The sequence below is a fragment of the Eublepharis macularius genome, chromosome 2 (genome assembly GCF_028583425.1).
Source record: "Eublepharis macularius isolate TG4126 chromosome 2, MPM_Emac_v1.0, whole genome shotgun sequence".
Taxonomy (NCBI): domain Eukaryota; kingdom Metazoa; phylum Chordata; class Lepidosauria; order Squamata; family Eublepharidae; genus Eublepharis; species Eublepharis macularius.
Genome location: NC_072791.1, coordinates 207,576,802 through 207,601,021, shown reverse-complemented (window position 1 = coordinate 207,601,021; position 24,220 = coordinate 207,576,802). Strand labels below are relative to the sequence as shown.

At 45.4% G+C, this 24,220-nt stretch overlaps 1 protein-coding gene across 1 annotated transcript in view; it reads right to left on the bottom strand.

Moving 5' to 3' along the window:
* Window positions 1-24,220, bottom strand: part of ABCA12 (ATP binding cassette subfamily A member 12) — a 165,105-nt gene that overhangs the window by 33,783 nt on the left and 107,102 nt on the right. Inside the window, exons 29-39 of the mRNA XM_054971557.1 lie at window positions 23,911-24,097; window positions 22,319-22,537; window positions 16,667-16,863; window positions 14,960-15,120; window positions 12,290-12,526; window positions 11,457-11,586; window positions 9,797-10,049; window positions 8,061-8,147; window positions 7,462-7,555; window positions 4,479-4,606; window positions 1,667-1,754 (exon numbers count right to left, since the gene is read on the bottom strand). Of these exons, the coding sequence (XP_054827532.1) occupies window positions 1,667-1,754; window positions 4,479-4,606; window positions 7,462-7,555; window positions 8,061-8,147; window positions 9,797-10,049; window positions 11,457-11,586; window positions 12,290-12,526; window positions 14,960-15,120; window positions 16,667-16,863; window positions 22,319-22,537; window positions 23,911-24,097 (1,781 nt within the window). The remainder of the gene's footprint in view (window positions 1-1,666; window positions 1,755-4,478; window positions 4,607-7,461; window positions 7,556-8,060; window positions 8,148-9,796; window positions 10,050-11,456; window positions 11,587-12,289; window positions 12,527-14,959; window positions 15,121-16,666; window positions 16,864-22,318; window positions 22,538-23,910; window positions 24,098-24,220) is intronic.

Sequence of the window (24,220 nt, the reverse complement as noted above, 5' to 3'; positions counted from 1 at the left end):
CCAATTATGTTGTTTATCAGATGTCACATCCTATTGATTGCATTGACTTACACCGAGAAATGTGCTTTGAGTCTCATTGAGAAAGACAGACTATAAAATAAATAAATATATCCGGAAAAATACAGCCCAGCAGTTTGTGATGCTTCGGTTCAAAATGCACCAGTCAAAACTAGCTAAACTAGGCTAGCTAACCAGCTAAATAAAATGGTCTCAATCCATAGCCTAGCAGTAATATGCTCCTGGCTCAATCCCAGCCCCTCCACCAAGGCACTGAAATGTTTCTTTGTAGTGATTCTGAAAGGTGGTGTCTAGACCTAAAGATCCCTTGCTACCCTTCCCAGGTGCTGAACCAACAGCTACCTGAGACCCCTAGTAGCCTTACAGGGGTCTGGACTTAGCTTGAGACTCCTCGGCCTCTGGGTTCATCTCTAGTTAAGCACAAGCAATAGGCAAAGGAAAATAATAAACACTTGTCTATGCTGGCTAGGACTACCTAACTAGACGTTAAAAGCTTGCTGACTTGCATCTCTGATGTAGCTCTCAGGAATAGGGGTGCCATTCCCTTGCCCGGGGTGGGGGATCCCCTGCTCCCCCTTCTCCCCATGCACACTTACTTGGCCAGCGGGGCAGGTGTGTTTCCCGAGGCGCCCCCCAGGTGGGGCGGCATGCCCCTGGGTGGCGCAGCATGCTCCCACACACACAGCAGCCCAATTCAGGCCAAAATGCCCCACAGTGGGCCTGTTTCCGGCTGAGTCATGCCCTGCAGCAGGCCAATCCAGCCCCTTGGTGAGTGCAGGTGTGCTCCCAGGCCGCCCTTTGACCCACACGATCATGTCACTTCCTGGAAATGATGTCATTGCGCAAGCCTTCCACTAAGCCTTCCTTGGCTGCCAGAAACCAGGACCCAGGGGCACAGCAAGGTAAGTGCCAGGCTCCCAAGCTCCTGCTGGGGGAGTCAAGGGACCTGGCAACCCTATTCAAGAACGTTGTTCTTACCTGCTCCATGCCAGGCAGATCTCATCATCTTGGAATCTGGCATGGAGGAAAGAACCTCTCTCACATGCTGGTAGATTAATATTGAACAGAGAGGATCCCCATCTTTTCAAAGACGGTTGACCAATCAGAGCTCACTCGGCTAATTGGCAGTGCTAGCATGAGAAACTAGGGAGTGTAGATGGAGGCTGATTTTTCCTGCCTCCCACGGACGTTTCTCTTGGGAACAAGCAGATTCCAGGAACAACTAATTAGGAAGGAAGCACATTTCTTTCCCAGGACAGGCCGAACTGGCCCTGTGGCAATTTACAATCCTGAACCACAGTGATGAAGCCAGATTACTGATAGAGTTTAATGGTTCGTCCTGACAGGCGGTGAGGCTCCAAATGTTCACATGTTGCACTCTCAGAGAGTACAGCTTAAGTACCTTATGCATACTAAGCCATGCAACACATAATTATATGACGTGGGTGCATATATCACACACAGAGATGCTTCAAGTGCCCAGTGTACGAACTGTGAAGTAGCTGTTAGGAAAAGATCCTTGAGTGCTCTCAAGGCCTTGATTTTTCTCAGGCTTTAGCATCAAAAGTGCTACTAATAATACTTAGCAGATAAACCGTAAAGCTTGTCACTGTTCCCTGGTGACAAAAATGTATCCTCCAAAGCTTACCTTAGTTATCGTTCTGTTAGCAGGCACAGGTAAGATATCAAACTGGAGGTCGCTAGTTAAAGGCATCCCAAAACTCCAACCACCATACCTGGAAAGAAGAAAAAGCACTTGAGGAAGCACACGCTATGGTCAAAAACCATAGTCTTTAGATCTTCCCTGAGACCCCATTTGGTGTTGTGGTTAAGAGCGACAGGACTCTAATCTGGAGAACCAGGTTTGATTCCCCATTCCTCCGCTTGAAGCCAACTGGGTGACCTTGGGTCAGTCACAGCTTCTAGGAGCTCTCTCAGCCCCACCCACCTCACAAAGTGATTGTTGTGGGGATAATAATAACATTCTCTGTAAACTGCTCTGAGCCAAGCTGCACGCAATGAATGACACTTGAACAGCAAGTGAACAGACTCACGTGTATTCCTCCCTGTTCACTTGTACTCCACTTGCGCTCCACTTGATCACTACGTGATTCAGACGTGATTCAGGGCCAAGCTACAAGTGACGAATGACACTTGAACAGCAAGTGAACAGACTCACGTGCATTCCTCCCTGTTCACTTGCGCTCCACTTGATCACTACGTGATTCAGGGCCAAGCTACAAGTGACTTGAACAGCAAATGAACAGACTCACGTGTATTCCTCCCTGTTCACTTGCACTCCACTTGCGCTCCACTCGATCACTACGTGATTCAGGGCCAAGCTACAAGTGACTTGAACAGCAAATGAACAGACTCACGTGTATTCCTCCCTGTTCACTTGTACTCCACTTGCGCTCCACTTGATCACTACGTGATTCAGACGTGATTCAGGGCCAAGCTACAAGTGACGAATGACACTTGAACAGCAAGTGAACAGACTCACGTGCATTCCTCCCTGTTCACTTGCGCTCCACTTGATCACTACGTGATTCAGGGCCAAGCTACAAGTGACTTGAACAGCAAATGAACAGACTCACGTGCATTCCTCCCTGTTCACTTGCGCTCCACTTGATCACTACGTGATTCAGGGCCAAGCTACAAGTGACTTGAACAGCAAATGAACAGACTCACGTGTATTCCTCCCTGTTCACTTGCGCTCCACTTGATCACTACGTGATTCAGGGCCAAGCTACAAGTGACTTGAACAGCAAATGAACAGACTCACGTGTATTCCTCCCTGTTCACTTGCGCTCCACTTGATCACTACGTGATTCAGGGTCAAGCTACAAGTGACTTGAACAGCAAATGAACAGACTCACGTGTATTCCTCCCTGTTCACTTGCGCTCCACTTGATCACTACGTGATTCAGGGCCAAGCTACAAGTGACTTGAACAGCAAATGAACAGACTCACGTGTATTCCTCCCTGTTCACTTGTACTCCACTTGCGCTCCACTTGATCACTACGTGATTCAGACGTGATTCAGGGCCAAGCTACAAGTGACGAATGACACTTGAACAGCAAGTGAACAGACTCACGTGCATTCCTCCCTGTTCACTTGCGCTCCACTTGATCACTACGTGATTCAGGGCCAAGCTACAAGTGACTTGAACAGCAAATGAACAGACTCACGTGCATTCCTCCCTGTTCACTTGCGCTCCACTTGATCACTACGTGATTCAGGGCCAAGCTACAAGTGACTTGAACAGCAAATGAACAGACTCACGTGTATTCCTCCCTGTTCACTTGCGCTCCACTTGATCACTACGTGATTCAGGGCCAAGCTACAAGTGACTTGAACAGCAAATGAACAGACTCACGTGTATTCCTCCCTGTTCACTTGCACTCCACTTGCACTCCACTTGATCACTATGTGATTCAGACGTGATTCAGGGCCAAGCTACAAGTGACGAATGACACTTGAACGGCAAGTGAACAGACTCACGTGCATTCCTCCCTGTTCACTTGCACTCCACTTGCGCTCCACTTGATCACTACTAAGGGAAGACTGGGGTCTTCTCTGCACTCTACCCCTTTGTTTTCCATTCCCACCATTTACTCTTAAAGATAAAATAGCCCGGTAAATAATACTGTCCGCAGGCACATGATAACCAGACACAGAGAATGAGAACCAGATATGAAAACTTTTGTTATAGAAGTGCATATTTGAAAAGGATGATATGAACATTTAACTGGAGATTGGTTATGAAGCTACACCTTCCGATTGTTTCCTCTGCAATTAGTGTCGCAAGGCTCTCTGAGGGCCAGCTTGGGGTAGAAGCTAGATAAAGGGAAACTGGCTATTTGAATTTATTAGACAGGAGGAATAATACAGGGATTAAGGAGTAGGAATTACCTCAGGAGATGCTACTTCTCTGCGAGTGGAGTAAAGATACTGGAATGAGACTTCTCTGTATCTTGCTGGGGTCAGGACTAGACCCTCTCAAACAGTGGCCCTTTTCACACTGCTTACCTGCTCCTGGGACATTGCGAAATGTCGCGCAAAACCCGTGGAAGATAGCATCTTCTCACAAGAGTTTTGTGCACTGTCTTCCGCGGTTTTTGCGCGATGTTTCACAACGTCCCGGGAGCAGGTAAGCAGCGTGAAAAGGGTCAGTGTGAGGGTTTTCAGGGGAAGGAAGAAATAACCAAAAATTGCTCTCTCCCTCTACTCGTGGAAGTGCTCTTCCTCTAGTGTAAATGCCATTATATCAGTGGAAAAGCCCCTTAGGATCTAAGCTTCTGTCCTAAACATGTGCAGGCTTCAAACACTTATAAATTAACTTTAGTGGCCGGACAACAGCACAGAGTGTTATAAAAAGAGGAAAAAAGAATCAAACTTCTAAGATAGTACTACAGAGGGGGAATGTGAGTGAGGGTTAAAAGAATAGCTGTGGTACCTCTTCTGCACAAAATCCTTGGCAGTTACTAGAAGGTATGCCTCTAAATCATGGCCAGTCAGGTTATAAATTGTCCGGGATGAGAAAGTTCTTTTGTGAGGAGGAGAAAAACCAACCTTTGGGCAAGTCTAAAAAAAGAGAAGATAATAAAATGTAAAAAGAATTTTTTATATAAAGCAAAGAATACATATGTAAAACTCACTACATTTTTCTGACACAGGCAACTGGTCACTGTAACATACACCACAACCTGTACTTTAGATAACATTTATTCTAAATGTCTCTGTGTCAGTTTCTTTAAAAAACAAACGTGTAGACTTCTATTCATTTCTTCTCTGCAGATCCAAGTCTGACAGTCGAGTACAAAGTACTGTACTTTCTCTCCAATTAGGCCATACCACGGGGGTCAATGTGGCTGCTATTAAGCCAGACAAGGCTTCTCTTCCACACAGCAAGCACAGGAAGCAAGCCATCTGTGTGGAGCATGCTATCACTTTGAGCCAAGCTACAAGTGACACCTGACACAGGTTCGACACTTGTCAGCTTACCACAAGTTGTGATTGGAAATGTAGGCATCCTGGTCTTACAGCTTGGCTCTCTTGAAGTTTACAGAAACCCCCCCACACACACTCAACGGAGGGGAAGGGGGGCGCCCGGTGAGAGTCCAATGCCTGCACTCCCCTCCTAACCGCATGTTCTCCCTCCTTTAGACTACTGCTCTGTAAACTTCAATTAAATGGAGAGCCAAGCTGCAAGACCAGAACGCCTACATTTCCCATCAGAACTTGAGGGAAGCTGACAAGTGTCCAACCTGTGTCAGGCGTCACTTGTAGCTTGGCTCTTTCACACATTCATGCACATGCCCACTGAGGCTGCCATCTGGCACACTTACAACCTCTATGCACCACAGCACTCAGGATGCCACTAAAATGTTCCTCTATACCCTGCCCTCCCAATTGGAGTGGCTCTTGCACTGTCCTGCAGAGGGCAAGAGAGCCATTTGAGAGGACTGGCCTGTGTAGAATCCCCCTTGCTAGACAACCTGCTTTCATTCTCCTTTGGCCAAGGATATTAAGCGGCGCTGGAGCGATGAGAGCCCAAATCTCAGCACAAGAAATCTTTTGGACACCCCAGTGCAGAAATCCTGTGTGGACTTCTTCTGGGTTAAGCCCCGCTGAAACCAGTAGATATATGGATAGGACTGGGCTGTAAGACCACTAATCTGTACACAGGTAGGCAGCTTAAATCCAGCTGACTTGGCAACTAGCGTGGTTTACTGGTGAGAGTGTTGGATCATTGTCTAGGAGGGGCATGTTCATATTTCCGTTCTATCATAATAATAATTGTGTTTATATACCACTCTTCTAGACAGTTTAGTGCCCCACCCAGAGTGGTGAACAAGTTAGTGTTATTATTATCCCTGCAAAATAGTTGGGGAGCTGGGGCTGAGAGGAGAGGCTTACTTAAGGCCACCTGCTGAGCTCATGGCAGTAGTGGCAGTCGAACCAGCAGAGTGATGATTATCAGCCTAACCACTGTGCTGCCCTGCGCCAGTCACCCTCCCCAACCAGGTATGCTATCCTGAGACCCTTAGGGGAAGGGTGGGGTTGCAATGTACATGCACAAAGCAGCATGCACAGTTACTTTAAAGTAAGTGCCACTGAATTTAGTGGGATTTACACTTGAGTAAGCACGCATAATGCTGTGAGTTTGGAATCTGGTTAACCATGACTGGATCGATCACATGGGCTTGGTCTAAAGCAGCAGGCTTGGGGAAATAGGGAAAGGGACGTTTTTGGATGACTGCCAATCTTGCCACAATGGGCCTTAATGGTTGGGAAACGGCTCTACTCAAGCACCGGCGAGAGCAGGAAAGAAGTGACTCTTCTCCCTGCTGAAGGGAGGAAGCAGAAGTGTGCCTCTGTGCGAAAGAAGGACAGCTTGATTCACATGGCGAAAGGCTCATGTGGAAGACGACAGGACCGCTGTTACAGGATCACAGTTGAATCAGACCACTGTCTATCAAGTCACTACAGTCTTCTCACACCGGCAGCAGATCTCCCCATTTCCAGGCAGAAGTCTTTCGTCTCACCTCTGACCTGATCCTTCAAACTGGAGATACCAGGATTTGAAACTGGGACCTTCTGCATGCCAAGCAGATACTCTACTGCTCACTCCCAGACCCTGAGGCTCTGCATGTACTGATGATACATTTCTACTGTAGGGCAAGCAGTGGCTCCCCCGGGTTGTTTCACTTCAGGAAAACAGGACAGATGAGAATGCTTAAGCCCCATCTCCTTTCCCCCCCTCTCCATGGTCCTGATCCCAATTGGGCCTGCATATGGTTGGGAATTAAGTTCCAGGAGGGGAACCCCCGATTACATTTGCTGGCAGCTTGCAAGGGGAACACAAGAGCATTTGAATGTGTGAACCGGTACTTCGATTTTGGAAAAAAGAGTACTGACGGAAGCGCCTGGAGGATGCAAGATCTCTTTCTTCCTGGGATTTGATGGGAAGTAGCAGATCAGCTATTTTGCTTCCACCTGCATATTTGTAGAGACAGTGAGTGCTGCAAGAAATGCAATCAGTCTCCATTGCTTCCTCCTCCAAAGCGCTGCTGCCCTCAGGCCTTCTCACTGCTTGGAAAAGCAGGGAGCCTGTGACAGTGTGATTGGGCTGAATAGCAATTTAGACCCCGGAAATCTAGCTTTCCTGGTGTGCGGATGATGCAGCCGCTTGTTTGTATAGTATTTAGCATCTCCGTGCTCTTTGGTTTCTGTAAACATCACACTAAAAAGAAGCAAATCTGTGCTCACCCCACAGACAGTTGTTAGCTAAAAACTGCAAGCATGAACCAACTTTCCAGGGTGCCATCTGCTACCATCTGTAGAAACAAGCTTGGGAAACATGGGAAACACTCCTTGAGACCATCCCGTCCCTAAAGTTGAGCCTCTTCCCTCATTGAGATCTAATGGAACATTACCTGTGTGTTGTCTGTGCAATTGCAGACAGAATACTGGGCACTCTGATTCCCACTGGATAGCCACTCAGCAGGCACATCTTCCTTGAAACACCCTCTGGAAGAAAACAGACGTTACCTGGCAGGTAAGCGTCAGATCTGGTGCCAGATTGCTATGGAAGGTGGGTGCCTATTGCCCTGTCAACTTCTTTGTAGTTGTTGAGTTGTGATATTGATTGCTTCAAATTCCCTAGCAAGACAGCCAAGACATGACCACTGGAATAAGAACATTATCATGAAGGCAGGAGGGAGTGCCATGCCCAGAGGTTTCGCATGGGTAAAATATTTAACTGAATAATGGCTGGACTGTGTACAGTCTACGCAGAGGCATCCCTAAACTGTGCTGAATCCATTTAGGACCCCTTGTAAACCTCTCCCTTTCTCCCACGCACAGCTCAGACAATTTGGAAGAAAGAATCAGCTGATGCAGATAAAGGCCCTCCTGCCTCTTTTAATAGATATGACTCGAATAGCTAGCCCTGCAATTCTATGGACTTTTACCTGGAAGGAAGCCTCACTGAACGGAGGGGTTTGCCATTCCCCAATAAGGAAAAATTACTCACGGATTGCTTCTGTTCAGGCAAGTGTTGTCCACTCCAGGGTAAGAAAGCAAGGAAGCAACCAAAGGCTCCGTGCTCTCATTATAGTTTCTAGGTTTGAAAGGGGGAAAGGGAGGGGGAGGATGGTTAACGACACTTTCCTCAAGAGACAGCAAAGAAAAGAAGCTGCATGAAACAGACCTCATGAACCAAACGTGATTAAACGCCCCAGGTCAGTAATAAAAAAAAAGGCACAGATGTGAAATTTTACCATGAAATACGGACATTTATTCACAGTTTACTCCTGCGTTCAGCATTCTGTAACAGACTAAAATGCTTTGCCTGATGAAAACTTGAGGCTGTGATCTTGAACGGACCTTCTCCTTATCTAGGAAAAATCCCACAGGTGCAACAGGACTGTTTAGAAGTTTAGTGTCTGCTGTCCGCTTCTGTTTCAGAAGTGAGTTTCCAGATCTTCCAGCGTCTTTTTCAGTAGGGGACTTTTCTGACTTAAAGTAGGTGCTAGAAATATGCACCAGAATGATACTGGAATGTTTGTGTATAAAAATGATCTGGGGCCAGATTCTGGAAAAGCATTTTGGGAGCTCAGTGCGAACAATCTGTGCACAGGATTTTTTGAGCCACATTCTATGGTCCAGTTCAGAATTAGATAACAATAGAGAGCTAACTTTAAAAAAAACTTCTAACACTTGCCTAACTTCGCTCCAATTTCTTATAATTCTATTATTGCTTTATAAAGCTCCCCTTAATTATTGAGTCAGCATAGAAAGTGAATGGTTAAGAAATGGATTCATCCACCACCACTGAATGGTGTATATTTAAACTTAGATATAAACAGACAATGACAAGAACTTCACGAACACTTATACAACAAAATATTCTGATAGGAAATGATATGTGTTTCCACTGACAATTGTTGAGAGATGCTACAATAAAATCACTGAAAATACTAGGTACCACAATTCACTTTCTAGACACCATAATCACCTGAGATTTGTTGAGCCCTGTGAGATCTCTAACTCTCACTGACACACAAACAGGATTTGGAGCCATTTTTTAAACTACTTTTGACCCCTCTCTGTTGTCCTCTTAGACCATCACAGATCTCTCTTCCCATAAATTCAATTTCCTGTCAATTAATTTCCCCACAAGCTGCTCTCCCTTTCCCTCAGGTTCCTCCCCAAATGAATTGCCCCTTCAATTAAGCCTCTTGCCTGAAATAATGCATTTCCTCCCCTAGCCAATTCCCTTACAATTATTTTCCCACCACATTTCTTTCCTCTTCCCAGTCCTTCATTTGTTTCCAGTTGTCCTCCCACCAACCCCCCTAACACATGCACCAAGTTAAGTTACTAGTACAGCACAGTAAAGGTAAAGGTAGTCCTCTGTGCAAGCATCGAGTCATTACTGACCCATGGGGGGACATCACACCATGACGTTTTCTTGGCAGACTTTTTACAGGGTGGTTTGCCATTGCCTTCCCCAGTCATCTACCCTTTACCCCCAGGAAGCTGGGTACTCATTTTACCGACCTCGGAAGGATGGAAGGCTGAGTCAACCTTGAGCCGGCTACCTGAACCCGGCTTCCGCCAGGATCGAACTCAGGTCGTGAGCAGAGCTTGGGCTGCAGTACTGCCGCTTACCACTCTGCGCCACGGGGCTCAGTACAAGACAATTATTCCCCTCACCAAAAGTGAATCAGGCAAACGCTGCTCCAGTCCTATGAAAAAGAGATTTACCCAAAGAAGTCTGTCTGGCCAGAGTAACCATACAAGGATGGTGAGAGATGGAGCGCCGGGTATTCTGCCACCTCCGTCCTGAGGGTGCCGAGGCCCATGGCGGCTGTCACAAAGAGCACGGGGAGGACGACTTGAGCGATGAAGCCTTTCACGTTGCGCCGGGTGTGATGAAACCTCTTCACGAACAAGGCTGAGGCCTTCCTCAGCAACAGGCAGAAGTCATTCTGCTTCACGGGCTTGACTAATGCCTGGTCTGTGGATCAAAGAAAGAATGAGAGGGATGTCCTCTTCCACCCACCCACCTTGGCACATTCTTTAGTGCTTTTATTGTAAGAGAGACAGACAGAGAGAGAGAGAGGCTGGTTCTCATGATGTTCTCCCCTCTCAGCCCAAACCCGGAGTGCCCAAGAGGTACTGGCACTCTGTACCGATATGTGTGTGCCCCCTGAAAAGATCCCTGTTACTTATATTAACCCAGTACACCCCATTGAAACTTGTGAGACAATAAAAAGGGATCAGTTATTTATTCAGACTATTCCTATGCTGCCTCTCCAGGAAACAACCCTGTAAGGTAGGTTAGGTGGCAGTGTGTGGCTGGCCCAAGGTTGCACAACAAGCTTCCATGGGGATTTGATCCTGGTCTCCCAGAAGCTAGTCCAACACTTGAACCACTACAGAACCATGCCAACCTTGTTTCCAATCTAAGAAGGACTGCCCCAGAGCCAGGCTATGTCACCTGAGGTCTGCATCTGGGGAAATGGAATGCCCTGCCCTTGGCCTGAGTAGGACCTCTGCATATCAATAATATGTTACAATTTCTAATGAAATAAAATGAAGACATGTTGGTAAGGTAGGGCCAAGCTACAAGGGATGAATGACACTTGAACGGCACATAAACAGACTCACGTGTATTCCTCCCTATTCACTTGCACTCCACTCGATCAGATTGAGTGGAGTGCAAGTGGAGTGCAAGTAAACAGGGAGGAATACACGTGAATCTGTTCACTTGCTGTTCAAGTGTCATTCGTCCCTTGTAGCTTGGCCCGTTATGAGTTATATAAGGCCAGCAGCAAATGCAAGATAACAGTATTGGCCAGTATTCATAGCAGATATTTCTGACTCTCTGATCTATACAGGACTCCTAAAGACAGAAGAGAACATTGTCTCCCAGATGGACAAATATGTGCTTGCCTTCTTATTTGCTCTCATCTGAACCAACAGTTCCCCGAACCCTTGAAATCCTTTTCATTGGTATGTGTCAAGTGCCATTCCATTCTGAATGCTCATTCTCACAAAGCTCCACAAAAACTCTCACAGCTTGATTTTTGTACCTTCCGTGTTCGAGAGGACTGGTTCAGATGCTCTAAACTCTGGATGCAGCTGTGCAGAAGAAGTTATCCCCCACCTGGCACTATCTAAAAGGACAGGACACTTCCCCAGCACGGACAGCACTACCCTCAAATCATTCACCGTGCATCTGATTACCAACGTTCTTAAACATTCCGGATTTTTTTGTCTCATTTGTTTCTGAAATTTGTCTCTGAAAATTGCTTTCCTCACTATGCCCTTCCCTCCTCCTGTAAAGCCCAACCGATGGCAGATGCTTAGCATGCTTCTAATTCTTTGTCTATCTGGGACCCACTCCTGAACAAAGCAGTACCATCTCTTTCAGTGAAGCTGTCAGAGTTCATAGACATCTCATCGTTCTCCAGAACGCCAGGCCCCTCTTGGGGCAGCTCTGAATCCGCTTCTTCGCTTTTTGATAAGTCTTTGGTCAAATTGAGAAATACCTGCAGAATAAAAAACAACATGGCGTCTTTGTTTCGTCAGCGCCTTGGCACTTTACCTGCCGCTTTCCTTAGAGGTAGAGAAGGTGCAAGAAGCCCTAATCCAGGCAGAGACTCAAAAGGGGTGGGGGAGGAAGCTGCAGCGGGGACCTTGAGCTGTAATCACAGAGGAGGCATTTAGACAAAGCATTTCTTTTGGTGGGATCCATGTCCCAAGAGGACTGTGTCAGAGCAGCTACACATTTTATGGACCCATCTTCTGTTCAACAAAGCATGCTGAGGCACAAGCAGTTTCCGGTGTACAAACAGCACTCTGTCACCCAGGGCCAGCACTAGATTTTGGGAGGTGATGAGCAAAATGGTCTCCCATGCCCCCTCCCTCCTCACGTGCAACTGGACATCTCTCCACCCTGGAGAAGTGAGCAGGGCACAACGGGCAGACCCGTCCAGACCCATCGGGGGCCTAGTGATGCCACTCAACCCTTCCTTGGGCCTCTTTGTAAGATGAAGGCTGGAAACTGGGAGGAAGGATCTCTGGGACATTTCCTGCCAGAGGGATGCCCAGAGAGATATAGTAGATTGAAGAGTCTCATTCAGTTCTCCCTCCTACCTCCCATGTTCATATTTTAAGGTATTTCTGAGTCAGTGCCAAATTTTCAACATGGCGGCCTCACATTTTTATCCCACAGGTGCTCTAGATGCTCACCTCTTCCACTGTGCTGTCTGAAATTCCATAGCAGCCAATATGAAGGTCACTTGCACCATTGTCCAGGCTTTTCAGAAGAGACTGATAGGCTGAGGAAACTTTGCTGTTAAACGGGGGTAGCACATAGACAAGCTCTCCCCCGATGTCTTCCTTGAGATAGGCTGCTGGGAGGTGAGACTGGATCATGGCCGTCACAGCAGAGGTGTCACACTCTTCTGCCACTTTTAAAGCCGTGCTCTGGGGATGGGGAAACCACAGCACAATACAACAGTCCAGTGAGAGACTTCTAGCCAGTGGTCATTTCGTAGAAAAAGAGCTGGAGGAACTCATTAGCACAACTCATTAGCATATGCCACGCCCCTTAACATCACCAGAAATGTGTCTTTAGCATAACTGATTTGCATATGCCACACCCCTGACATCACCTATCCTGACTGTTTTGGACCCAATCCTGGCCATTCAGGACCAAAGTTGGGCCCAAAATGGCAAAAAGGGGCTGAAAATGGCCGAAAAGCGGCCCAAAATGGTCAGGATCAGGCTGCTGCTGAATGGGAGAGTGATCCACCACCCGTCAGAGGCCCAATCCGGGCCGTTTCGGCCCCAATCCAGGACGAAACGGGCCCCAAATGGCCGAGAGTCAGGTGGGCGGGGCCACCTGATACGTGACCTCTTTGGGGAACTGCTAGAACTGCGTTCCTGCACATTCCCCCTCAAAATGAGCCCTGCTTCTAGCTACCGGCACATGACATTTCCACAGGAAAGCTAAATTAGGCCTAAGAGGACCAAAAGCCATGCTCCGAGTTATCTTTTGAATTTTTGTTAATGAAAAGTTTTCAAGATATGACCAAAACAGCACAGAAACACAAACAAACACACAAAAATTACTAAGGGCCAGACTAGATGTAACCTCTAACATGAGTCTCAATCAGCGCATATGCGCCTGCACAGTGCATTCCCCATGGCTCAGGAAAACACTGGGGGAGGGAAGACCGAAGTCCTTCCTCTTGTAATGCACCCCCAAGCTGAAATGGGCCCTGGCCCACTTGGGAATGTTAGTTCCCTGATGTCACATCTGTAAAAAGAACACAGTTGGGGGGAGGGGTCATGTTAAAGGTAACAACAGAGTTTCTCATGAAGGAAGGAAGGCATATAAACCAATAAACAAGAGTACTGAAGTCTTGTTAAGTCATACAATCAGATGCAGCACAAAGCACTGAGTCATAATCTAATTTCAAAATAAGAAACAAGAAATTAAAGCACTTGGCTTTTCCAGTTAACTACTGACCACATTTGTTTAATAACTTTTTCTTCTGGGCAGTGAAAAATTAACACAGTTGTAATCCACCACCTCCATACAGCTTTGGGGCAGTAAACAAACACACAAAAAGCCCCCCCCCCCCCTTTGCCTCAGGCTCAAATGCCACTGGCAGAGATGTGGATTTTCTGGGGGAACTTTCTAACTCAAATGTAAATAAATAATTTAATTATTGAAATAATGTTAGCAAAATAAAGCAAATATACCATCTCAGGCCCGGTCTATGTACGAGCACAGAGGTTGGTTCATACTTCATATCTCACATTTCGGCCATCTGACATGACTGATTTGCTGCAAAAAAGCCCTGACCACTAAACAGACTGTATTTAAATATCCTTTCCTTTCCTTTAATCTAATTAACTAGAGAGCCCTGTGGCACAGAGTAGTAAACTGCAGTACTGCAGCCCAAGCTCTGCTCACGACCTGAGTTCGATCCTGGCGGGTTCAGGTAGCCAGCTCAAGGTTGACTCAGCCTTCCATCCTTCCGAGGTTGGTAAAATGAGTACCCAGTTTCCTGGGGGTAAAATGTAGATGACTGGGAAGGCAATGGCAAATCACCCCGTAAAAAGTCTGCTAAGAAAATGTCATGATGTAACGTCCCCCTATGGATCAGTAATGACTCGGTGCTTGCACAGGGGACTACCTTTACCTTAATCTAATTAAAGCTCCTTGACTAAAAGTCTTGAGCAGACAAAACTATATTTACATATGTGGGGTAGAAAATTATCTAGAGAAAAATACAACATCAGAAAATTTTCTGGGAAATTTTCCACCCCACATCACTGGCCACCAGCTATGGATCCTTCCTCTACTTTGACTGTAGGCTCTACTTCGACTGTCCTTTCTACCTTTGAATTGCCCTCTGCCTGCTCCCCCACTTTTGCTTACATGGAAACAAGAAGTAGTTTGGGGAGGAAAGGAGGGGCGGGGGGGCTGAGCAGCCTCTTTCCAGATAACCTTTCTTCATTCTGCCTCGCAGCCAACTTGGGGTATAAGAAAGGATGAAAATCCCAGAACTCTGCTGAATGCATAACCTCCATCCAAATGACGGAGTGGGTAGTTTGCCATGAAATTTCCTGGTGCTTCCATATTCTCTAGCAACTGGAGTCTGCTTGACCAGTTGACTTTCCAAGAGGCCACCTGTAAATCTGTCAGCTAATTAAGAAGCAGAGAAATATCAGGCAACGAAAGGGGCAAAAGCCCTGGACTCTGCATGTTCATATCCCTAAATGTGTGGGTTCATTTCCCCCATGTGAACACATTCCTGGAATGGACCATATTTTCAGGAGATGCTTCTCAACTTGGCAGTACTCATTAGACATAACCTATAGCAAGAAGGATCTTTGTGAATGAACCTTTTTCTTCGTGAGGGTCAGATGGTATCCACTGCCAAAGGTCTCCTTGAGGTAGAAAGGGGATCCGCAGCACTTGAGCCCCCCATGCTCCAAGAAGGCAATCCTGTCACTCAAGACTTCTGCCTCATCCAAATGATGGGTAGAGAGAATGATGGTTCTGCCTGGAGACAAAATATTAAAATGCAGCATGTTTATGTATACCTTGCAATAGGAAGTTGAGCCAAAGGACATGGTATAAATGAAAGTGGGTGAGACAGACCAAAAGGAAAATAGAAAAGAGTGCAGTAGCACCTTTAAGACTAACCAACTTTATTGTAGCATAAGCTTTTGAGAACCACAGTTCTCTTCATCAGATGCATGTAAGGTATGAAGAAACTGCACAGATATATATAGGTGGTGGGAGGGGGGAGTATATGCAATCAGTGGCTTCTGATAAAGGGATCAGTTTGCTTCTGATAATGAAATCAGTTACTTCTGATAATGAGATAACCATTCATAGTCTCTATCCAATCCAAGCCTGACTGAGTCAAATTTACATATGAATTCCAATTCAGCAGCTTCCCGTTGGATTCTGGTTTTGAAAGGTTTCTGTTGAACTACAGTGACCATGCATCTGACGAAGAGAACTGCAGTTCTCGAAAGCTTATGCTACAGTAAAGTTGGTTAGTCTTAAAGGTGCTACTGGATTCTTCTATTTTGCTACTACAAACTAACACGGCTAACTCCTCTGGATCTATGGCCAAAGGAAATTGTTTCTGTGTTTGTACACTGAGGGCTCTTCACGTGCTGTGGCTAAGGAAAGGAGTCCACTAGCCACTCAGGGCGGCAGCAGGCATCCTCCAGGGGAAAGGCCCTGGGATGCACGCCGTCCAAATACACCAGTGAAGAAGTGGAGGGAAGAAGCAGAGCCATGGCAGAGATGAAAAGGAGGGGGAGCAGGAGGCAGTGAAGGTAATAATGGAAGGACAAACACAAATTGCTTTTCTTTCATCATCTCCTAACACACACACACGCCCAATACTTTGAGGGCTTCCAATTCTCTTACCCCTGAGGAAGAACAGCGCCCAGGCTATGGCCTCTGGGTATTCTAGGGATGTAGAGATTTGAACTTTGAGTGCTGCTCCTCCATATCTAAGATGAAATATCACCATCCATTCTGTTAGGTAGGAGTGGGGGGGGGGGAGCAGCGTGGTGAAAGTAACCAAGAGGAAGAATCAACTCCGGTATCTCCTCTCCTCAGCTGAATCAACTTCACAAGGGAGGGAGGGGAATGGTTGCTGGAAACTGGGGGGGGGATACTTTTCTTTATGTAGAAACCACAACAGAACTGGCAGAGCTGGTTGGACACTGCCCCCCCCCCCAGTGGCAACTGAAGAGGACTTTTCAGGGTAGGAGGGAGCAGAGCCCCTGTCCGACTGGGGCTGGGCATTTTGCAGCACTAGGCAGACTTGCTCTGTTTCCCTAGACTGGCTGGAGTGCAGAGTTGCCCTCTCCAAGGGGCTTGTGATGCTACCTAGAGGGAAGAGGAGGTACTGCAATGTGGTTGGTGGGAGACCATTTTAATCCTCCTCAGGTGCCTCACAATGCCGCAATAATTTCATCACAAAGCCACCTGCCATTCCCTGAACCCCAAAGTACTAGCATGCTAGTACTTTGGGGGCTTTCACTGAAAAAGAAAGCTAGAGTGCGATCATTGCTGCTATTCACCTTTTCTGTTCTTCGATATGATCTCCCAAATGCCTCTCCTTGAACACGGATCGACCCCGGTGGTTGGCTCGTCCAAAATCACAACTCTCGACCCTCCGAGGAGGGCAATCGATATTGACAGCTTTCTTTTCATCCCTCCCGATAAGGAGCCCGCAAGCTTGTGGCGATGGTTGTATAAGCCAGTGTCCTTCAGAGTCCTTCAAAACAGCACCCACAAAAAAAAAAGGGTTGGTTATACTATGTATCACTAAGAAACGACAGGGGGGAAAGGTGGTGGGTGTGTAGACCTCAGCAAAATTCGAAAACAAAAGTCACGTTAATATCTGTCATTAAGACCAAGCAAAATAACACAACACAGAGTCAAGCTTCTGAGTTTTCGTTATCAGGCTGGAGGTTTTTTAAACAAAACAGTGGGAAGGGAAAAGAGATCTCTTGGGCCATGACCTGTCGGACCACAGAGTGAAACAAGATACTGGATCAGGTGGTCCCTTTGTCTGATCAAACAGATCACTTCATATATATTATTTTCCTGAACTCCTTACAACAGCCCTATAAGGTAGGTAAACATGAAAATGGTTGCAGAGAAGCTTTTAAACTATCTCCTGTGGGGAAGCTGAAGGAAAACAGAGAGCATTTGGCTCAGGATGCCTTGTTGCTAAAGGATAATGGGTGAATTGGTCTGGGTTGAATGTGGTGGAAAATGCCATCTAAGGAAAACGGAGAGCCACAGGGAGATGTGTGCACATTCAGGGTAACAGGATAGCAGAGAAGCCTTAGAGCAGGAGGACAGAGAAATAAATGCCCCCACAGAATTGCTAAAAGAGGAATGCCATCCTGAAAGGTAACAAAGGTGCCCCCTATCTGACCTCTGAGGGTGGTCTTGAAATGGAGAAAGAAATAAAGAAGGCAACCAGTGTGGTAAAGGTGTTCGAGTGTGGGGCTAACAGCTAAAGGCTTTGTCAATTTCCCCTCTCTACAGAGCCAGGGACATCACTGCTCAGAAGGTTTGTTTATTTCCTCTTCACCTCTTAGAAGGGGAGGTGAAACTGACAGAGCCTTCTGGAGGCAAAGAGGAAATTAACAAACCCTCTGAGCAGCCATCTCCCTGGCTCTGTAGAGAGGGGAAATTGACAAAACCTTCCGATCGCTTCCCAGCTAACATTGCGACTTCCTTCACGTGCTCCTTCTTGTGTAATTTGTCTCTTGTAGCTTGGCTCTCAGATCTGGGAGAGCCAGGTTCACATCCCCACTCTGCCATGAAAGCTCTCTGAGTGACTTTGGGCCAGTCACACACTGTCAGCTTAACCTACCTCACAGGATTGTTGTGAGGATAAAATGGAGGAGAGGAGAATGATATAAACTGCTTTGGGTCCTCATTGGGGAGAAAGGCATGGCTTAAATATAGTCAATCAATTAAAGGAGAAAGTTGTGTAATAATAGGTGACTTCAACCATCCTATCATTGGCTGAGGTAATATGTACACAGGTCATTAGAAAGAAGTAAAACTCCTAGATACTGTAAATAAGTGAGCCTTGGCGAAGTTAGTCATGGAGAGCAGACGTGTCCCTGAATGGTGCTGAGGACCTGATACAATATTTAAGTGTTGTTGTCCAGAGTGGAAACAATGACCCCAGCGCTATTAGGTTCTTTTGCCCAGAAATCCAACACCTCTGCATTTGATTTTAGAAGAGGAAAATTCTCATGAATCAAACACTTATGGGAGAGTCAAATCCCTTCTCGATGACTGGTGATTATGTAAATCTACACTAATGGAAGCACTCCTAGAATAGATAGTTTAGAAAGGGTACTGTCAGTTCTAGGACAATGTCAGTATGGTTAACAAGCAAAGTCAAAGAGCATAAAAGACAAGAAGGTTTCCTTTAAATGCTCAAACAGGTGAATGAGAAGGTGCACAGACAAAGGTAAGCAGAAGTGGCAACATGGTGAACGAAAAAGGACTATGAAGAGCAGATTGCTAAAATCATCAAAATAAACAGTAAGATTTTTTTAAAAATACATCAGAAGTAAGAAACAGGCCAGGGAAGCCGTGGAACTGTTGGACGACAAAAGGGTGAAAGGATCCCACAAACAAGGTAGTGAGATTGCCAAGAAACAGAATGAATGCTTTGTGTCAGTTTATACTGTGGAGAAGGGGGGCAGGTTCCCTGCTGGAGCTCTTGTTTTTGGGAGAACTGAGAGTCTCTCTACACAAGACATCTTACACGGTGACACTCAAGTGACTTACTTTCTGTGTGGTCTTATGTTCGAGTGTACTCTGCCTCCCTTGCAGTGCGTGTGTTTCCACAATGGGAGACCAAGTGTAAGATCTATCGACTGAGCATCCCCGTCTAAGATGTCTTGTGTAGAGAGTCTCTGAGACATCACATGACAAAAGGTGAAGTTATCCAACTAACAGACAACTTAAAAACTGAAAGTCACCTGAGGGTTCTTAAGGGACTGAAATTAAAAACAAAAACAAAAAATCTAATGACCTAACAGGGGCTGCTTCTACACACATTGGATAATGTACTTTCAATGCTCTTTAGTGATCATTTGGAACTGGATTTTCATGTTTGAAACAAAAGATCCACTTCCAATGGATCCCTAAAGTGCATTTGACGAAGAGAACTGTGATTCTCGAAAGCTTATGCTACAATAAAGTTGGTTAGTCTTAAAGTTTTTTAAGGTGTTTTTAATGATGTGTATATTTGTATTCTGTTATCCGCCCTGAGCCCGTGAAAGCGGGGAGGGCGGAATATAAATACAATAAATTAAATTAATTAAATTAAAGTGCATTGAAAGTTCCTTATCCGACATGTGTGGAAACGGCCAGGAACATGCAACTTTCCTAAAACTAGCATCCCTTCCAGAGAAATGGAAGGCAGAAATGCAAAAACACTTTTTTAAAAAAAGGGATCCAGAAAAGATCCAGGAAATCACATGCCAGTTAGCCTAAAGTATTTTTTTTTGTAAATTAGCAGAAATTATTACTAAAGACAGCATTAAAAAGAACATAGAGGAACAAGACCTGTTAAGAAAGAATCAGCATGGCTTTTGCAAAAAGAAACATGGACAAATATCATCCAAAACCTAGCTAAGACACCTAGGAAAACTTAGCAATTATAAGATAAGTGGAAAATGGGCCATCTTGTGGACTAGAAACTGGTTAAATAACAGGAGTCAGAGAACAGGACTAAATAGACAAGTAAGCAGAGGTGATTCCATAAAGCTCAATATCTGGAATCAGGAGTGACCAGCAAGGTGGCCAGCTGTATGGATGGCACCAAGTTATTCAAGATGGTGAGAACCAAAGTGCATTGTGAAGAGTTTCAAAAGGACTTCTGCAAGCCAGCAAGTGAGGGACTACTTGACGAATGGTTCAGTGCAGGTAGGTGCAAAGTGATGCACATCAGGGTAAAAAAATCCTAACTATGGCTGATTCCGCACACGTTGGATAATGCACTTTATCAATCGTTTGAGGTGGATTTTTTGTTCTGCACACAAAAAAATCCATTCCAAATGATCTATAAAGAGGATTGGAAGTACATTATCCAACGTGTACGGGATCAAAAAATCCTAACTATATGTATAATTAAGAACATAAGAACATAAGAACATAAGCAAAGCCATGTTGGATCAGGCCAGTGGCCCATCCAGTCCAACATTCTGTCACACACAGTGGCTAGAAATCCAGTGCCATCTAAAGGACTGTCAGTGAGGCCAGGACACCAGAAGTCCTCCCACTGCCTTCCTTCCAGCACCAAGACAACAGAGCACCACCTCCCCACAAAGAGAATACCATCTATCTCCTGTGGCTAATAGCCACTGATGGACCTCTGCTCCATATATTTGTCCAGTCCCCTCTTGAAGCTGGCAATGCTTGTAGCTGCCACCACCTCCTGTGGCAACGAATTCCATGTGTTTATCACCCTTTGTGTAAAGTAGTATTTTCTTCTATCTGTTCTAACCCGACTGCTCAATAATTTCATAGAGTGCCCACGAGTTCTTGTATTGTGAGAAAGGGAGAAAAACACATCTTTCTCTACCTTCTCTAACCCGTGCATTATCTTGTAAACCTCTATCATGTCTCCCCTCAGTCGTCTTTTCTCCAGGCTAAAGAGCCCCAAGCGCCTCAATCTTTCCTCATAGGGTAAGTGTTCCAACCCTTTAATCATTTTAGTTGCCCTTCTCTGTACTTTTTCCAGTGCTATGATATCTTTTTTAAGGTGTGGCGACCAGAACTGTACACAGTACTCCAAATGAGGCCTCACCATCGATTTATACAGAGGCATTATGATACCGGCTGATTTGTTTTCAATCCCTTAGGAAAGAGAAGAGCTGGTGGAAAATAGCTTAATTAAAATGCCAACTCAGTGAGCAGCAGCAAAGAAAAAGACAAATTCTACATTGGAAATTTTTAGGAAAGGTTTGGCATTTGGAAGGCTGTGTAGTGTTCTGGTCACCACCTCTCAAAAAGGATATTGTAACCTTGGAAAAGGGGCTGAAAGAGGCACTCAAAATTATCAAAAGTCTTGAACAATTTTCCTGTGGAACAAGGTGGTTGGCATATGGTTGGCCACTATGGGAAATTTTGGGGATGTGCCCTTATTTCAAAAATCCCCTGCAAAAAGAAATCCAGCATTGCAAACAGAGAGAATGTTCCTCCATGACATTCATTTTCTGTTTGCATAGAAATCTGGAAGTGAATGAAGACTCCAGCTTCCAGCCATCTGAGGGGATGCTGTCCTTTCTGAGACCACCTCATTCTCCTTCGAATGTGAACTGGGCTTGACTCAGCCCCCTGCTTAAGGTCATCACACCTGCTTAAGCTCCTTAGGTAAGAAAGAATTTAACTGCCTTGTAACGAGGTGTTCTATCAGTAATTTAGCAACCAGCAATAATGCACTTTTAATGCACTTTATCAATCGTTTGAGGTGGATTTTTTGTTCCGCACACAAAAAAATCCGTTCCAAATGATCTATAAAGAGGATTGGAAGTGCATTATCCAACGTGTGCAGAATCAGCCAATGTCTGAGAATTTCATCCCAATGGGGGAAGTGGAAGTTACACAGAAATAGGTTGCCTGTTAAAATCAAGAGGTGAATGAATATCAAGCTGATTAACTGAGATTCCAACATTAAAAAAACCATCTCAATAACTCCGAATCTCCCCCACGCCCATCCCCTGCTGCTAAGCCCTCCAGGAGAGGCAATATGCAGTGATGATGGTGGTGGAGCCTGTCCTCAAGTCGTTGCTGACTTATGGCAACCCCTAGTGGGGTTTTCATTGGAAAACACTAACAGAGGTGGGGTTTGCCATTGCCTGCCTCTGCAACCCTGGTCTTCCTTGGAGGTCTCCTATCCAATTACTCACCAAGGCCGACTCTGCTTAGCTTCTGAGATCTGACAAGAGCAGGCTCACCTGGGCTATCCAGGTCAGGGTATGCAATAATGGTTCACACCTTAAAATGCCTTTACATTTAGAAATGACCAGTGGAGTCCTTCCTCCTTTGAAAGAGGTTGCAGTCCTACGTGGGCCAACTATTTACCCTCACATACACAGACACAAAACAGAACACACCCACAAAAGCAAAAACTGGTGCCGAATCATGAACAGAACATTGCGCATTTCTTGATAGCTGCCCTGGTGTACCTTTCTACTTCTTCGCGTAGCTCCTGCTTGCTCCAGTGAGGCACCTTGATGTAGCCGTACAAAAGCAGATGTTCCTTGGTGGTGAGGTAGCTAAATAACACATTGTGCTGCATGCAGATCCCCATGTTTTTCCTGATGATATCCTGATCAGTTCTGATATCTTTACCATAAACAAATATAGTGCCTGATGTAGCAGGGAACAAACCTGTCAGAATAGATCTGGAAAGAAACACGGAAGGCAGCCTTAGACAAATCATCATCAGTAGCAGCAACAGCAGCAGTATCAACAATCATTTATAGAGTGATTCCGCACATGTTGGATAATGCACTTCCAATCCTCTTTATAGATCACTTGGAATGGATTTTTTTGTGTGCGGAACAAAAAATCCACCTCAAACGATTGATAAAGTGCATTGAAAGTGCATTATCCAACATGTGCGGAATCAGCCATAGTTTACCTTTCTCACTGGGTCTCAAAATGGATTACATGTAGAATTAAAACAAAAAAAGCTTTGTTCCACAGAAGATTTGTTGAATCCCAGAACGTGGGTTTGACAAAATACAAGGTGAAATTGTAGGATTTGAGTCTAGGGGCACCTTAGAGACCAGCAAGATTTTCAGGGTTTAAGCTTTCAAGAGTCCAAGCTCCCTTCTTCAGATACTGAAGAAGGTTCCACCGGACTCAAATCCTGCTGATCTGCAGCTGATCCATGCACGATGGATCTCTCCATCCTGGTGTGATGTGAGATCTGAGGGAGTCTTCCTCACCCACGGTTGGGTGAGCCAATGAGATTGAGAATGCTGCCTTCCCTGTAGGAACTGAAAAGCGTGTTGTAAGCTTGCATTCCTTTTAATTCAAAGTAAAAAATAAATCACAAGCCTATCATATTTGGAATGTTTCTTCATTTTGGCTACGGAAAGCTCCTGAAACAGTGGCAAGTTTAATTTCAGCTGTGTTTCTGTGGTTCAGTTTTCCCCATTAAAGAAAATCAGTGCCAACTTGCTCTTGCACAGTACAGTTCCCATTCTGACAAGCATTCTAGTGTGTTTGGTTTTTTAAAATCACAAATTCGTCTTCTTCTAAGGGCATGCCACAACATTTTGTACTGAGCAGTGCTCCAGACAGGTGCAGCTGAAAGGGCATGAAGGTTTTCCAGAAATTCTGTCTGCTCCCTTTGCGGGGTCTTGTTTGAAAGGGCACGAGCATCCTGCTGCTATTGTATAATCTAAATACAAGCTGTATTGTGGGCCGTTCACCCACCAGGAAGATCAGAAAACAAACCTAAGTGCTGCAACGCACAGCTTTACTATTCAACAAAATCTTTAGCATCCAGAGACGTTACTGTTCAGGTAATCTGCTGGCCTAGAGGCAGAAAAATTCCTTCAACAGCAGAACTCTGCCTTCTTTTGTAAAGGAGAGGGACCCCTGCCGAGGTAGGTAAACCACACTGGAATATGAGGCAAGATAATTCCCAAAAGCAGACCTCAAAAAGAAGTGTTTGATCAAGCGATAAGCCCTTTCCAAAGCTGTGCCTCACTACAAAGCCCCCTTTCTTGCTGTTCCGAACAACCCCTCTTCAAAAGCAACCTACATTGTTGTTGTTTTTCCAGCTCCGTTATGACCCAGCAATGATGTAATGTTTCCTTCATAAAAATTCAAGTTGAGATTCTGAACCGCAGCTTTGGATCCATAGATCTTTGTTATTCCGTGTAGAGAAACTCCCACTGTTAGGTTGATAGGTTCTGGTTCAAGGTTAGAAGGCAAAGCGCTCTGAACATCTGGGAAACAACAAGAGCAAGTTAATCTCTTATTTGGAACTTGAGAGACAGAAAACATTCACATGAAATATATATAGCTAAAAAGAGAAGATAGTAATAATAATAATAACTGCACTTATATAC